Source organism: Myotis daubentonii, chromosome 11, assembly GCF_963259705.1.
Source record: "Myotis daubentonii chromosome 11, mMyoDau2.1, whole genome shotgun sequence".
Lineage (NCBI taxonomy): Eukaryota > Metazoa > Chordata > Mammalia > Chiroptera > Vespertilionidae > Myotis > Myotis daubentonii.
The window spans coordinates 64,373,883-64,391,358 of NC_081850.1; the positions used below are offsets into that span (position 1 = coordinate 64,373,883).

Genomic DNA, 17,476 nt, shown 5'->3' on the forward strand with positions numbered 1-17,476 from the left:
TGTCCTATTTTAAAACATCTTTGTTAACAAATAGCATACATTCACTGTAGAAAAAAAAAATACCAAATTTCAACAAATACAGAGAAAAATTACCCATAGCCCCACCACTTAATAAATTTTAAAATTATGTGTTTTTGTAGTTACTTTTAATATTTTTATTATATACATTAGAGGCCCGGTGCACAAAATTCATGCATGGGTAAGGTCCCTAGTCCTGGCCGACGATGAGGGCTTATCTGTGGGGTGACTAGTGGAGCAATCGGGGGCCCCCGCTGGCACCCGCCTTGGCTGGCCTGGTGCTGCACCCTCGCCAGTCCCACGCCTTCCACCACCGCCAGTCGGGGCCTGCGGGCTGGGGGCAGCTACAGCATTGAGTGTCTGCCCCCTGGTGGTCAGTGAGCATCATAGCAACTGGTCGTTGCACCATTCAGTTGATTTGCATATTAGGCTTTTATTATATAGGACTAGAGGCCCGGTGCACAAAAATTTGTGCACTCGGGGGGGGGGGGGGAGAGGGGAGAGGGGTCTCTCAGCCCGGCCTGTGCCCTCTCACAGTCTGGGATCCCTCAGGAGATAATGACCTGCTGGCTTAGGCCTGCTCCCGGGTGGCAGAGGGCAGGCCCAATCCCTAGGTGCAGCCCATGGTTGGGCTCAGAGCAGGGCCGATTGGGGAGTTGGGGCACTGCCCCGTCATGCACAAAGCAGGGCGGATCGGGAGGTTGTGATGCCACCCTGTCACGCTCAGGGTAGGGCCGATTGTGGGGTTGGGGCACCGCCCCGTCACACTCAAGGCAGGGTCGATGGGGAGGTTGTGGCGCCACCCCCTGTCATGCACAGAGCAGGGTCAGTCAGGGGGTTGGGGAGCTCCGCCCTGTCACGCACAGAGCAGGGCCAATCAGGGGGTTGAGGAGCTCCCCCCTGTCACTCACAGAGTAGGGCCGATAGGGGAGTTGGGGCACCGCCCCCTGTCACACAAAGAGCAGCGCAGATGAGGGGCTTGGGGCGCTGCCCTCTATCACCCACAGAGCAGGGCCGATCAGGGGGTGGGGGCACCGCCACTGTCACACTCAGGGCAGGGCCGATGGGGAGGTTATGGCTCTACCCTGTCACACACAGAGCAGGGCCGATCAGAGGGTTGGGGCGCCGCACCGTCACATACAGAGCAGCAGGGCAATCAGGGGGTTGAGGAGCTCCCCACTGTCAGGCACAGAGTAGGGCTGATCAGGAGGTTGGGGTGCCTTTCCCTGTCACGAACAGAGCAGGGCAGATAGGGAGGTTGTGGCCCTGCCCCCTGTCACACACAGAGCTGCAGGGCGATCAGGGGGTTTGGGTGCTGCCCCCTGTCATGCTGATCCCGGTGCTGGGAGGCATATTACCCTTTTACTATATAGGATAGAGGCCTGGTGCACGGGTGGGGGCCGGTTGGTTTGCCCTGAAGGGTGTCCTGGATCAGGGTGGGGGTCCCCACTGGGGTGCCTGGCCAGTCTGGGTGAGGGGCTGAGGGCTGTTTTCAGGCTGGCGGGTTGACTGAAGCTCCCAACTGCTCCTTTTTTTCTTTTTTAAATTAAATCTTTATTGTTCAGATTATTACATTTGTTCCTTTTTCGCCCCCATAACTCCCCTCCTCCCAGTTCTCGCCCCACCCTCCGCCCTCACTCCCCACCCACTGTCCTCATCCATAGGTGCACGATTATTGTCCAGTCTCTTTTCGCATCTCCCACACCCCTTTCCCCCCCCAAGAATAGTCAGTCCATTCCCTTTCTATGTCCCTGATTCTATTATGATCACCAGATTATTTATTCACTTGATTCTTAGATTCACTTGTTGATAGATGCATGTTTGTTGTTCATAATTTATATCTTTACCTTTTTCTTCTTCTTCCTCTTCTTAAAGGATACCTTTCAGCATTTCATATAGTACTGGTTTGGTGGTGATGAACTCCTTTAGCTTTTCCTTATCTGTGAAGCTCTTTATCTGACCTTCAGTTCTGAATGATAGCTTTGCTGGATAAAGTAATCTTGGTTGTAGGTTCTTGGTATTTACCACTTTGAATATTTCTTGCCATTCCCTTCTGGCCTGCAAAGTTTCTGTTGAGAAATCAGCTGACAGTCGTATAGGTATTCCCTTGTAGGTAACTGAGTTTCTTTCTCTTGCTGCTCTTAAGATTCTCTCTTTGTCGTTTGCTCTTGGCATTTTAATTATGATGTGTCTTGGTGTGGTCCTCTTTGGATTCCTTTTGTTTGGGGTTCTCTGCGCTTCCTGGACTTGTAAGTCTATTTCTTTCACCAGGTTGGGGAAGTTTCCTGTCATTATTTCTTCAAATAGGTTTTCAATATCTTGGTCTCTATCATCTTCTGGTACCCCTATAATTCTGATGTTGGTTTGCTTGAAGCTGTCCCAGTGGCTCCTTACACTATCTTCATATTTTCGGATTCTTTTTTCATTTTGCTTTTTTGGTTGGGTGTTTTTTGCTTCTTTGCATTTCAAATCTTTGCCTTGATCCTTGCGCTCCTCTGGTCTGCTGTTGAGAGTCTGTATAGTATTCGTTATTTCAGTCCGTGTATGCTTAATTTCTAGTTGGTTCTTTATCATAACATCGAGGGTCTCATTAGATTTCTTGAGTATCTCACTACATTTATCGGCGGCTTCTAGACAGTTCTTAAGAGACCTTAAAAGTGTGGTTCTGAACTCAATATCCTCCATTGACAGTTTTGTCCTGTTTCTTTGTCTCCGCATTTTTTATGCTTTCTTGGTGCACCCCCTAGTGTTCTTTGTGCGCAGTCTTGTTGTAGTTAAGCCTTGATTGTTGGCGGCAATACCGGGGGTGATTTGACCTCCAGGCTAACTGGCTATGAGAGTTCTTCTTTTTCTTTTTTTTATTCTGGGCCAGCTTTAGCTCTGGCTCCAGCTCTGAGGCCTGGCTGCTGAAAGCAGGTATCTGGTTTGTTTGGGTTCTATAATTGAAACACTGTTTCAACTCCAGCTCTGAGATCCCGGCTGGCTGAAAGCAGGTTTCTGGGGTTTTGTTTAGCTTCTATATTTGTAACAATGCTTCAAACTGCAAGCTCAGAGGCCAGCAGCGGCAGGCAGGGAACGTTGGAGTCCTCCGTCACTGAAGCAAGCAAGCCTCATGTTCTCTTCAAGTTGCCTGGCTGCCAGCCGCCATTTTGGCTGGCAGTTAATTTGCATATCGCCCTGATTAGCCAATAGGAAGGGTAGCAGAGGTATGACTAATTACCATGTTTCTCTTTTATTAGATAGGATATTTACTAGTATTATTGACAATATTACAGATGTCTCCCATTCCCCCCTTTTTACCCTTCTCCACCCAGTCTCTACCCATGCCCCCAGGTCTTCACCACCCTATTGTCTGTGTCCATGGGCTATGTTGACTATTTCTAAACCAAAGTGGATTCATGTCCATAGTATTCTGTAACCTGTTCTTCTGCTAAATAGTAAAGTGAGTACATTTATATGTCAATCAATGTACATTTACTTCATTTTTGAATGGATGAACAGGATCCAATTATATTGGTAAATCATAATTTATTCAACCAGTTCCCTGTTGAAAATTTAAATTTGCTTAGTTGTTTGCTATTATAATGCAAGGGATATATTTGTGTACTTGTCTAATTGTTTTCTCAAGATACGCATGGCAAAAAATGCCCATATATATTAAGACATAGTATGCCAACAAATTAGTAAAAGTAAAATAATTGAGGCCTTACAATCAATATTAAGAAGTAACAGAAATAGAAACAAGAAACAAAGAGAGGTGAGACAGAGGAAAAGCAAGATTTAGGAAATCTAGGTTGTGCTAATGATCAGGATTTTATTCTTAAGTTCCATTAGCAGTGGCTCCTAAATCATTTTCTCTGTACCTACTGCTCAACTTTGCTGTGAACCAAAACCTACTATAAAAAATAGTCTATTAAAAAATTAAATTTTACTGCATGAAACAAAAATTGAACTCAATAGTGGCTTAAACACGCACAAAACGTCTGGAGATGTGAAGTTCATGGCTAGCATGGCAATTCTACCATTGGTCAGGGACTGAGGCCCCTTCTGTTCGACTCTGCCATGCCTAGATTTAATTCTTGTCAGTATGGTCCAAGGTGGTTGCTGGAACCAGTCATTACATCTGTATTCCAGCATCAGGAAGGAGAAAACTGAAGGAGAAAAACATGCCACTTCCTTTTAAGGACATGCCCCAGAAATTGCAAAAGCCTCTTTTGCTTCTATCCCACTGCCAAGAACTTGTGTCAAATGGCTAGGTTTGGCTACAGGGAGGTTGAGAAATGTAAATCTTATTCTAGGTGGTGCCATAGGTTCAACCTGCTTTGCCATGGACTATATATTGGCACTGCAAAATGGAAGGTCAGATATGATGGGGTGTCCATTCCTGTAGGGCCTCTCATTTCTCTCACACATGAATCTTTGGTTTGAGCCAAGGTAGCCTGATCATTGCTTTTGCTAAGTACTTACATCATATTCCTGCTTCTGTGCCTTCAGACATGCTGTTTCCTTTGCCTGAAATGCTTCCAAGTAGTTTTCTCCTTCAATGTCCAGCTCAAGCTCAATTCCTACTTCTTTGTGAAGCTGATCTCTCTTGCTTATAAATGCACAGCCCTACCAATCTGACCCACAGAGTGAAGAGATCATCTTATATCTGGTTACTCAACATAGGTTGGGCACGAGCCCACAGCAGGTACAGTGGGGCCGGGATGAGCAGGAGTGGCAGGTAGGAGCTGCAGGTGGTGTTGGATTGCAGGTTTCGGACCCATCCCTGCAGGCCACCCAGAGGGACCCCACCCATGCACGAATTCGTGCACTGGGCCTCTAGTAATAAATAACATTTTGACAAGGTATGTTAGAAAACAGCCTTACATCTACAGGAGAAAAGACTGTTTTTAATATAAAGAATTTTCTATATACACTTTCTACACAAAGCATACTTATTGAATAAAAGCATAATAATATTTGCTTTATTTCTGTCTGTCTTTGTAACCAAATGCATAGAGAACAGTTAATATATGATAAATGAGGATAGGATAAAAAGAGGATATAAGTCACTTCTATTAACCTCACTTTTGTAGTCAGATTAAGGCTTTTTCTTCTGATAAGAGAAGACCTGCCTGAGATGGTTTGATTCATGGATAGAGCATTGGTCCCGGGTTCGATTCTGGTCAAGGGCTTGGTTGCAGGCTCCTCTCCAGCCCAGGCCCTGGTCAGGGTGGGAGTGAGGCAACCAATCTATGTGTTTCTCTCACATCGATGTTTCTCTCTGTCTTTCCCTCTCTCAAAGATCAATGGAAAAATATCCTCGGTGAGGATTAATAACCAAAAATAAAAAAAGAAGAAGATATGTGAGGATATAAAGGAAAGGATCTTCTCTCTTTGGTTGTCTTGAGGACTTACTGTTTAACTTCTAGATGTAAAAGGAAAATTTGAGGTTAAGGACACATACTTCTCAAGGAATTCCTCCCCAATGCTTGCTTTCCATTGGTCCAAGATTGAGCTATCTGTCATTCCCCAAACTGAAACAGCTGAGACTAGAAAGGAGAATGGTAAACATTAGCTTTCAGAATTTTCTTTTACACTTAATACAAGGAAGCCAAACATTCAACTTTTACATTATGGTGTTACCTTTATTTGTTCATCATGTAGTTTCCCCCAAAGTTATACCAGATTCCAAATATTCAAACAATTATTCTCATTACTACAACCCCCACCCTCACCCAAATCCCTCAATTACAGTCAGAACAATATCACCAGAAGATACCATCCTATTTTTACAGCCTCTCTTTTGCTTATACAGCACTATCCTCCCAGGAAGTGCTGTTCAACAGCTCATATTACTCCTCATAAAGCCTTTATTAACCATTCCAAGTCACTCTAATGTATTCGCCATGAAGGGCAGTAATATTGTCAGCAGTACTCCCTCTGGTACTTAATCATATTCAGTCACATATTAAAATTGTATGTATCTATACTTGTCTCTCAAGTTAGATCCTTGGTTCCTTAAGGACAGGAGCTGTGTCATATACTAATATCAAATAAAGCAACTGAGTAAAGGAAGAGTCAAATGACCTGTATTTTACTACCAGTGTTACTTCTTACTAGTTTTGTTATCTTGAACAAATCACTCAACATTTGAGTCTGTGCCTCACTGAAAAAATATGAAAGTTTAGTGGAAATCTTTTATGCAGAGTACAAGTTCTAGAATCACTCTGCCTGGTTTTTAATACTTGTACTGGTACTTATTAACTATATGATCTTGGGTAAATCTCTTAGCCTCTTTGTACCTCAGTTTCCTTATCTACAAATTAGAAATAGTAATGGCTTTTTCATAGTGTTTTTATAAAAATTAAATGTGATGAGACATTAAATGTAATTTGCTTTAGAACAGTACCTGAAATATTATAAGAGCCAAATAAATTTCGAGTGTTAATATTTTTTAAAAGATGAAAAGGAAAATAAGTAGGAAGAAATTATAAACTAATTTTTTCCCTTCTGCACTTTTAGAAAAACAGTTTGATAAAAGCTATTGCAACCCGATTGAGACCTTCAATCCATTGACCCTTCCGTTTTTATAGTGTTCATCCTCTCTCATATCCTCACTTCCTTTCTCAGTTTAGGTTCCATAGCAGCCCCATTACCACTTCCTTGAAAGACTCTTCAGTTGCCTCTTTTTCTCTTGTACTAACTTACAAGGTTTCCCCCAACTCTCCACTTTGTGTAAGTACTCTAGAGCAGCTGAAAATTATTGGGGGAAAAGTCTCCCAGCCATGCCAAATGATCTCATTTGAAATTATGATCATAAATTTCAAAAGGGCATCCAATGTTGACAGATGATAATAATATAACTTCCTAATAAAACTGGCTTTCTCATTTTTGAAGACAACTAACTATTTAACACTTCTCCCCTTGAATTTTCAATACTCATTCCCTTACCAACTCTCAATCTTTTTATGGTTACTGCCTTTTCATCATTCTGATCTCAACTCAAATGTCCACCTCTTCATAGAAGTCCTTCCCTAACCATATTCAGAAATAGCACTCTCTACTCCTAAAATTTCATATCACATTAACTATTGTCTTATCCTTTATTCATTTCTAGAATAAGCTTTTCAATTCCTTAGTTTGCCACCCAAATAAGTTCAATGTGTTTTATTTAATAAGAAAAGCACTGTATTTCTTAATTTACTGTGCTAAACTCTAAAATAATTTTTAAAATAGATTATTAAGAAATAAAAGTAAAACATACCTCTTGTCCATGGCCTCCTAAATTTATGATCAGTAACTTCTGCATAATAATTTCCATCTTTATATAAACATGAAGGGATTCGAAGCAATAAAGCATCTCTGCAAAATTTCTTTCTAACTACATTCTATGTAAGAAAGCAAGATTATAAAATATTTTAATATATTAAACATATTTATCAATATTCAGAATATTAAAATTCTCTATTCTTTAAAATATATGGTTTAAAAAAAATCCCCAGATAACCACTGCTTTAATATATATATATATATATATATATATATATATATATATATATATATATGTTTTTATTTATTTCAGAGAGAGGAAGAGAGAGGGACAGAGAGACAGAAACATCAATGAGGGAGAAACATTGATTGGCTGCCTCCTGCACGTCCCCTACTGGGGATCGAACCTGCAACCCAGGCATGTGCCCTGATCTGGAACTGAACCAGTGACTTCCTGGTGCATGGGATGATGCTCAACCAACTGAGCCACACCAGCTGGGCTAAATGTATGTTATTTTTATTTAAAGGTAATATATGCTCATTATAAAATATAAAATAACACAGAACCACATACTGAGAAAATCAAGGTCCCTGGTAATATCAGTAATAGTTTGGTATAGTTTCCCACAGTCTTTTTTTCCAGGTTAGGCCAAAATATGTGTGTGTGTGTGTGGTGTGTCTGACAAAAAAATGGGATCACATCATTTACATACCATTTAGCAATGTGGTTTTTTTCACTTAGTAAAACATAGCTGTCTTAATATTTTTCTTCTATGTCTTTGCATTATTTCACTTGTGAGAACCATCAAATGTTTTTCTAATTTTAAAAACTCTAATAGCCCTGACCGGTTTGGCTCAGTGGATAGAGCCTGCAGACTGAAGGGTCCCAGGTTCGATTCTGGTCAAGGGCATGTACCTTGGTTGCAGGCACATCCCCAGTAGGGGGTGTGCAAGAGGCAGCTGATGGATGTTTCTCTCTCATCAATGTTTCTAACTCTCTATCCCTCTCCTTTCCTCTCTGTAAAAAATCAATAAAATATATTAAAAAAAACTCTAATAAATAAAGCTAGTTCTTTAAAAGAATGTTAAATCAGCTAAGCAAACTTGTAAATTGAAGTTCTCTATAATTCCATTCTGCCTTTACTTTCCTGTTTTATCTCCCATTACTCTCTAATACTAACGGTTCTCTTTAAATAGACTTGTCTCCTTATTACCTCCCTTAACATTTAGCAGTCACTTCCTTACCAGGCACACCATGGTTATTGTCTGCCTCTCAAAAATGCCCCACTACTCTACTCTATCAACAACCTATTCGTCTTTCAAGGCTTGCCTTAAGCAATAGCTCCTCTACCAAGCCAACCCTCAATGATTCTCAACTTCCCACAGAGTTCATTATTTTAGGAAGTTGAACAAATGATTGTTTCGTGCATAATTCCCCAAGAGTTTTATGTTTGCTGAAGGTGTTAAAACATATTAAATAACAGATCCTCATTATCCAAGAATAAATGGTACAAAGAAAAGATCAGTTAATTTATATGAGAATCAAAGGTTCACAGTAAGAAGGAAAAACAGCTCGATTGGAACTTTATCTAAAAAAAACACAAAACTTATAAAAAATTAAATTTTATACCTAACAAAATTTTGTTTATAATTGTAATAGTTTTATCATAATTTCCCTACAAACTGTATTAAGTGATGATATGCATGATATTAGTCATTACTTCACCTTTGATCATAAAAAGATATTTTTAGAAAATATTTGAGGATTTAGTCAAATTTTCCCAAGGTATCTCTGACTCTGATATTCAAACCATTCTCTTCTTTTTGTTTGTTCACTGATATAATTTTGCAAGATCCTCATTTGATAAAAGGTTTACCTGCTTTTGAGTAGTTCTTCAACACTGTTTTCATGAATTCTACAAAATCCTGCATTTTTTGTAAGAGTTGCCATTTATTAGTATCATATTTGTACTGTATTTGAACAAGAAATTAAGGTACTATGGGCAAGATTAAAGTTTGAAGATGTTTGAGTATAGACTAATTTTGCAAGTGGCCAATCCTATATAATAAAAGCCTAGTATGCTAAGTGTCCGACTGTCTGTTTGACCAGTTGCTATGATGCACACTAACCACCAGGGGGCAGATGCTCCAACTGGTAGGTTAGCTTGCTGCTGGGGTCCGGCTGATCAGGACGGGGCAAGATGGGCTGGACACACCCTAGAGCCCTTCTGTGGTCCCTCCCAGCCCCAATTGTGCACCAGTGGGGTCCCTATCCTGGCCTGCACCCTCTCACAATCTGGGACCCCTTGAGGGATGTCGGAGAGTCAGTTTCAGCCTGATCTCCACTGGCCAGGCCGAGGGACCCCACTGGTGCATGAATCTGTGCACTGGGTTTCTAGTATATTCATAAATATATTTGTATAACAATGATCTCTGATTTCTTACCATATATATGTTATAATGACACATTTGCCTCCCTCACTTATGAAGGAGTAATAAAATCTGAAGATGCCTTTATTTTCTGTCAAATGTAACACAATTTTGGTTATACTGGAATAATTTTTTTTCCTGGTAGATGGGGTCAAGGTTGTAAAAAAACCCAAAAATTTAACTTGTGAATTAAGACCATAAGAACAGTGAACTGTTGTATGACAAGTACTCCAGTTAGTTCTTAACAATGTGCCTTGGTTGACTCTCAGCTTTGTACAAACTATTTGACTTCTCTAGACATTAGTTTCCTAACCTTTAACACTGTAAAACCTTTATAATAATAGTATCTACCTCAAGTAGTTATGACGATCAAATGACATAATCTATCACAAGAGCAAATGATCAAATGACATAACCCATCAAACAAACAATGTACCTGGCCCATGGTAAGTGGTCAATACTGTTATTTTATCATAAAGATAACTGAGATTGCCTTTCCCTCCCCCTCCTTTCAATAAAGATTACTCAAGATTATTCATAAAAGCAGCCCAAACTTGCCAAGTTTCCTTTTTTTCCCCCTAAGAGTTTTAATTTCATGTTATATTGTCAATTATCTTTCCCAAACTGCCATTTTTAAGGTATATTAAAAGTAAAAAGTAATTTTAAATAAATCTCAAAGCAACTAGACTGAGGATGATTCCAAGGACAACTGCAAAATGTTCATAATCATGTTGTGAATGCAGATAGCACTTTTTATATCACAATTCTTAGTAAGAAGGTGGTGACCCAGTAACACCCTACCTCGTATAAATAGTCTATTGCACAATATTTGAACATTGAAAACATTTCTTCTTCCTTTCAAAGCAGTACAAATTTCAACACCTGGAAAAATAAAAATAAAATTAAATGCTGGTAAAATAGCGAAGCCAGGAACAGACAAATCATTCTTAACCACAAAACTTTGGTCATTCATTAAAAAAAAAGGATCTGAATGATAAAAAAAATTAATTATGAACATAATACTTATTAAAGACTTATAGCTAATATATAAATATGTTGATATGAAATTTTCACATTGTTGAATTCACTCAACTTCTAGTTGGGAGATTGAAATATATTTAATGTGATAGTTTTGTTGCAAAAGAGGCTAGAGTTTACAAAATTGATAGAGTAGTTTTCTCAGGATAACCGTATTTCTTAAGTGACTTTATATTGAATAACCAAGGGCAAAACTGTGCTGAAGCAGTGGAGCAGGATTTGGGAAATTCTGCTTAGAAAATAAAAAGCCTGCCTTGGCTGGTGTGGCTCAATGGGTGGGGTGTTTTCCCATGCACCATAGGGTTGCCAGTTCAGTTCCCAGTCAGGGCACATGCCCAGGTTGTGGTCTCGGTCCCTGGTAGGGGGCCTGCAGCAGGCAGCCAGTGGATGTTTCCCTCTTATATGGATGTTTCTCTTTCTCCCTCATCCTTCCTCTATTTCTAAAAAGCAGTAAACATGCCCAGCCAGTGTGGCTCCGTGGTTGAGCATCAGCCTATGAACCAGGAGATCACAGTTTGATTCCTGGTCAGGGCACATGCCCAGGTTGTGGGCTTGGTCCCCAGTGTGGGGCGTGCAGAAGGTAGCTAATCAATGATTCTCTCTTATCATTGACTAGAAGCTCAATGCACAAAATTGGTGCAAGAGGCTCAGCCCTCGCAGACCCGGCTTCATCCAGAAGGTCACCTGGAAGGAAGTCTGGAAGGTTGTTCAGATGTCTGGTCTAATTAGCATATTACGCTTTTATTATTATAGATGCTTCTATCTCTCTCTCATCCTTCCTCTCTGAAATCAATAAAACTATATTAAACAAAAGTTAAAAACGAACTCTACCTAGTTTATCCATTCAGTTTATTGTCAATATTCACCTTAAATTTTCCTTCCTCGAACTTCTTAAATTTTCCAGTATTTCTATTTTAGATTCATCATGCCCATTGACTACCTTAAACAATAATTACTGTTGTATTGAACTTAATCATTTAAACTCATCTAAATATATAGTACTTAAATAAGACACCAAGTTATATACACTCATAGAATTCCTTTAAGCTGCAATTTAATTTTATTGCATTCTAGATATTGGAATCCATCTTATAGTGGTGGATGAATAGGAAGATAAATAGGCCTTATTTCTAAAATCAAAGACAAGGGGGGGGGGAATAAGCAAAATCATGGTTAGAGAAAATGTATTTTAAAATAGCCAACTTCTGAACAGCAGCAGTTCCTGAAATATGTTTCCTGACCTGTTTTTAAACATTTTATTTCTCCTGTGCTACCTACTGACCTGCATTTATTGGGCCAAAATGGAAATAAATACAAATAATTAGGCCAGGTGCTTATGCACCAGGTGGAAAAGTACAGTTTCCCAAGATTTTTTCTTCCCAGCTTTACTGAGGTGTAACTGACAAATTAAAAACTGTACATGCCCGCCTGGCGTGGCTCAGTGGTTGGGCACGGACCTATGAACCAGGAGGCCAGGGTTTGATTCTGGCCCGGGCACAGCCGGGTGTGCAGACTCAAGCCCAGTAGGGGGCGTGCAGGACGCAGCCAACCAATGATTCTTATCGTTATTTCTCTCTCTCTCTCTCTCCCTTCCTCTCTGAAACCAACAAAAATATATTTAAAAAATAAAAACTGCATATATTTAAAGTGTACATATATACAATGCACGTAATTTCCGAGATTATGTAAGACCACACACAGGCGAGTGTGAATCTCCTCCCACCAGCCTAAAGCATCAGATTTCTCCCCTTCCTCACTCCGTCACATAAAAACGGCACTTTCAGTAAAACCGCGGAAGAGCAATTCAAAATTTCAATATTCCATACTTTCTCACATTGTGTAAACTATGCAACTACTAGTGAGTGGGTTGAAGTGCTATTGGCCTGTCTGTGCCCTTCCCATCCTCTGTTGCCGCCGAATGAGGTGAGTGGACGCTGGTTCTGAGGTCCTGTGACTTATTTTAAAAGCCCCATAAACCTGTTTTCCAGGGATTTCAGAGCTGCCATCCCGACCTTCCCTTCTCCTCACATCAAGAACACTCTCCCTCCCTTCTCCCTCCAGCCCCTCTGACCTTTTGCCGGAGGTTCAAACAGCTTCCCACCGACCTTCGCTGGAGAAAATGCCCGCTCACAGCACCCGTGACCTCTGACCCTGAGCTCAGCGTCCCCATTGGCCAGCCCGGCCAGAACAGGCCCGCCCCTCAGGCTCCGGAGCTTCCGGAAGCGGTTGCTCCTTCCTGGTGTTCCCAGGCTTGTGGAGGCCACCAGAGGGCGGGACCTGGTCAGCGCCGAGGCCCTCGGGGGTGAGCAAAATCCAGGTCACACCGAGCAAAGGAGGGGGCAGGTGGAGAAGGTGGTGGAAGCCACGGGTGCCAGATGGGGAAGGTCCGGGAGACCTGGCGAAGGCGCCTGCGCCTCTTCCGTAGCGGCCACGCCACCGTTACAATATAATCCTGGCCAGATGCGACGGGTCCAGGAGGAGGGCAAGGGCAGAAGCGTTCCAGAGGTGAAATTCAGAGGATCTGGCAACCAAACAGATCCAGGGAAAGAGCAAGCAAAAGGGTGGAGGCCAGCGTGACTCAGGTGTCCGGCTAGGTGTTGGCTGGGCCTTGATGGCGGAAGAACATGTGAGGAGCGGCCGGAAGTTAGAATTGGGGCCTCGGGATTGTATACCTTGACTGATGGCCACGCCCTCACTCGCACACTCATTGGGGAATCTTTAGACCCATCTGATAAGAAAAGGAATTGTTCCTTTCTGGGTTTCTTAACTCCTGCCTTCCTTTCCATAACATAGCCAGACATGACATTCTTTCCCAGGAGATTGCAAGAAGTAACATGCATGTATTTATTTTACTAACACATGGCTGTCTTACAAAGCTAATGATTAACGAAGCACTATTGTGAAAGGTCGGTCAATAAACCACATTACTCTCCTAAGGTACCTGCTTTGTTTTGTACAGGTTTGTGCAGTTTGCTCCAGTGATGTGGATTTAAATGTTGGGCAATAATCAGTTACAAAGATGTCCATCTTGCATTGAGGGACATTAATTATTTTGCATTCTTGGATGTATACCTTTTAATAAGACTAATTTAAAATTACACAAAACTAAAGCAACACCTAGTTCTACTCATTGTAACAAGTAAAAGCATCCAAAGATGAATATAGAAAAAGTAATGTCCATTACTACCCCGAGTCCCAGGCAACCAATGTTAGTCTGAGGTGTATTTTTTCACACCTTCTTACATATTCATACAAATTTATATAGACATGCATACACAAAATAGGTTGACCAATTATATAAAAATAGGTAATTTGTTTTTCTCACTAATCAATACCTCATAAACAAACTTCTAGATCAGGATAGATAGAGTTAACTCATTTTTAACAGCTGCATAGTATTTCATAGTAAGGTAATGCCATGATTTATCCAAATATTCTACTACTTTTGGATTTAACAGATTGGTTCCAGTTTTTTACCTTGACAAATCATGCCACAGTAAGAATTCTTGGACATGTGGTCTTGAATATTGTTGCTTTTATTTCTGTGATGTAGAATTGTGTTGCTTTGCTGTCTCAAATGATAAAGCATTTCAAATGTAATAGATATTGCCAATTTACCTTATGCAAATTTGTAGCAATTTATGTTAATAGTGCCTAAGAGGGACCATTATCCTGAATACTCAACAGAAATGAATATATTGCTTTTTAAAAGTGTTTGCTGATCTGCATAAAAAATACTATCTTGTTTTAATTCACAGTTCTCTGATTACTGCTGAGATTACCCACTTTTTTAGATGTTTATGAGCTTTGGATTGTTCTTCCAGGAATTAATTGCCTAATGTGTATGTATATATATATATATACACACATATGTATATTATATGTATGTGTATGTATGTTTGTGTGTCTGAGATCAGGCACTTTTTCTGTTGAATAGTTTGTCTTTTGGAAGATCTTATATACAAGCATATTAGTTCATATCAGGTTTGGCTATAGAAATAACATAAAATTCTAAAATAATACTAAATTTATTTCTCTTTCAGTAAATGAAGTACAGAGGTGAAATATTCGGAACTGATATGGCAGCTGTGCCCCACAAAGTCCTCAGGGACTTACCTTCCAGCTCATTACTCTGATATTTCTATGTTGTGATCCTTATTTTCATGGTCTCAGGTGGCAGGATCTGTTTCAGGCAGCAGGATAGAGAAAGGAATGAAAAAGATGAGAGGCCCAGGGCACAATGTTTCTTTATATATCTGTAATTAAAATTGTAAAATATAATATCTTCTATAATAATAAAAGTATAATATGCTAATTAGAACAGATGTTCTTCTGGACGTCCTTCCTGACCAAGCCGCAGTGGGCTGAGGCAGAGGCAGAGGCAGAGGCAGAGGCTCCCACCACCACAGTGGGCGGGGGCAGAGGCAGAGGAAGAGGGGGAGGAGGCCGGGGGCTGATCGTTCGGGCCTCTAGGTCATATAGAAAATACATAAGATAATGTACAGTTTAAAAATATATTTTTTAAAAACATCCCTGCAGCCTCCACTCAAGTGAAGAAACAGAGCATTTTGAGAATTTCAGAAACTCTTTTTCCTTTTCTAATCACAACTCTCCCTAAAGGAAATCTCCCCTTAGATCTAGAGATTACTATAATCCTGACTTTATGGTAATCATTGCTTTGCCTTGCTTTAAAGTATGCATTTCCATGTATGCATTTTTAAAGGATATAGTTTTGCCTATTTTTGAATCTTATTATTTGTGTTAGTTTGGTTTTCGCTTCTATTCATTCGATGTTGTATGTATATGTAAATTCAATTTCCTGCTGAATAGTATACCAGCACATAAATATACCTCAACTTATCTATTCATTCTGCTGCTGATGGATCTTTGGGTTATTGCAGTTTTTGTCAATTACAAATAATGCTGCTACCAATATCCTTTTACACGTATCCTAGTACACATATACATTTCTCTAGAATATAAATTTGAGAATGAATTTCTGGTTTATTGAGTATGCATAACTTCACATTTATTCAATATCAAACTGTTTTCCAAAGTGATTGTACCAGTTTACACTCTCACCAACACTGTTTGGGAGTTCCTGTTGCTTTGTATCCTCACCAACCCTTAGCAATGTTATACTATTTAATTTTGAGAATCTGGTAAGTATTCAGGTGCCTCTTAAGGAAGGTTCCCATAAGCTGCTACATAAGACTTCTGCTTCCATCTGATTGGCCAGGACCTAGTCACATGGTCACTCAGCTGTAATAAAGCCTAGCAGATGCATTGCTTATTCTGGAGAGTCCTGTGCATGGCATGAATATGGCAGATAGTCAGCTTGAGATGGAATTGCTGATTAGTCTGAACTAGAAAATGCAGAAAATCTGGATATATGGAATGAAATAATATTGCACAAATGTGTTGCATAAGTAACTTGTCTTATGGTGCTAATTTATGGGTGTAGTCTCACATACTATCTTTTGATCAGTAAGGGACTATTTTACATCAATAGATTCAGAGCAAACATTTTAGCATACCATATTTAATATAATTAAACTAGATAATAATGCTAGAAAAGAGCTGTGGTAGCATCACCATGTAAGGAAATTCTCACAAGTATAGAAGACAAACCTAACATTTCATATTCGTGTAGTTTTACCTTTTTTCAAATAAAGAAGCCAAGTGCTATTGTAGCCTATATTTACAACATTTGTCTTTATAAATACTGACATTTTTCTGTTCCATACATTCAACACCTCAACATTTTTGTAATTATGAGCCTATTCAGACCTTACATGTTTTTGGGTCTTTTACATACATTGAACAATTCATTTGAGCTAAGCTTCTGGCCAGGATGAAAGTTTTATCCATGCTTAGACCTGATTCTGTATCCCTGAAGAAGCCAGAGTCTGGAATAAATACTTACACTTGAGTGTTTATTTCCTTGAGGAAAATGGAAGGGATAATTCTATGCTTTAAAATTTTCCTGGGTAACACTCTAATATTTCTCATATTTTTTGGTCCAGTGAGGATAAGCAGTTTGCCTATAATTACATAGATAGGTCTAGACAGGTCCTCTGACTTCCATCCAGTGAGTGTAGTTGTTCATTCATTGATTTACCCATTAGTTATTTTTAAGCACATATTATGTGTAAGGAACTATGCTAGCTGGGAAGAGCAAAGGATTCTACTCTGTCAATGTGGAGACAAATTAAGATGTTTGTATAAATGACTAGTTATTCCCTGAGGAAATTTATGTCGTAAGTTATAGGAGTATAAAAAGGAAATATAGTCATGCGCCACATAACATTTTGGCTAACAATGGACCACATATACAATGGTGGTCCCATAAGATCAAAATAGAGCAGAAAAATTCCAATCTCTTAGTGATATTGTAGCCATCATAGTATCATAGTGCAACACACTATTCACATTTGTGGTGTTACTGGTGTAAACAAAACTACTGCACTGCCAGTAGTATAAGCATAAAACATATGCCCTGGCCAGGTGGCTCAGTTGGCTGGAGCATCATTCCAGGTGCACCAAAAGGTTGCAGGTTTGTTTCCTGGTCAGGGCATGTACCTAGATTGTGGGTTCAATTCCCAGTCAGTCTCGGTTGGTCTGGATAGGGGCGTTTATGGGAGGCAATGGATTGATGTTTCTCTCACACATTCTCCTCTCTTTCTCCTTTATGTATTGTATATTTTATCCTTTTTGAAGAGTGTATTCTTGTTAT

The 17,476-nt window shown here is 40.0% G+C and overlaps 1 protein-coding gene across 2 annotated transcripts in view; it reads right to left on the reverse strand.

Annotated features, from left to right (window-relative positions):
* Positions 1 to 13,308, reverse strand: part of SHOC1 (shortage in chiasmata 1) — a 67,108-nt gene extending 53,800 nt beyond the window's left edge. The window contains exons 1-4 of one of the 2 annotated variants that reach the window (XM_059657641.1): positions 12,846 to 13,308; positions 10,504 to 10,584; positions 7,268 to 7,391; positions 5,468 to 5,552 (exon numbers count right to left, since the gene is read on the reverse strand). In XM_059657641.1, the coding sequence (XP_059513624.1) occupies positions 5,468 to 5,552; positions 7,268 to 7,391; positions 10,504 to 10,548 (254 nt within the window). In that variant the 5' untranslated portion in view covers positions 10,549 to 10,584; positions 12,846 to 13,308. Of the gene's footprint in view, positions 1 to 5,467; positions 5,553 to 7,267; positions 7,392 to 10,503; positions 10,585 to 12,811 lie in introns of both variants that reach the window. The other variant, XM_059657640.1, reaches the window with a different exon arrangement.
* Between the last annotated feature and the right edge of the window lie 4,168 nt (positions 13,309 to 17,476).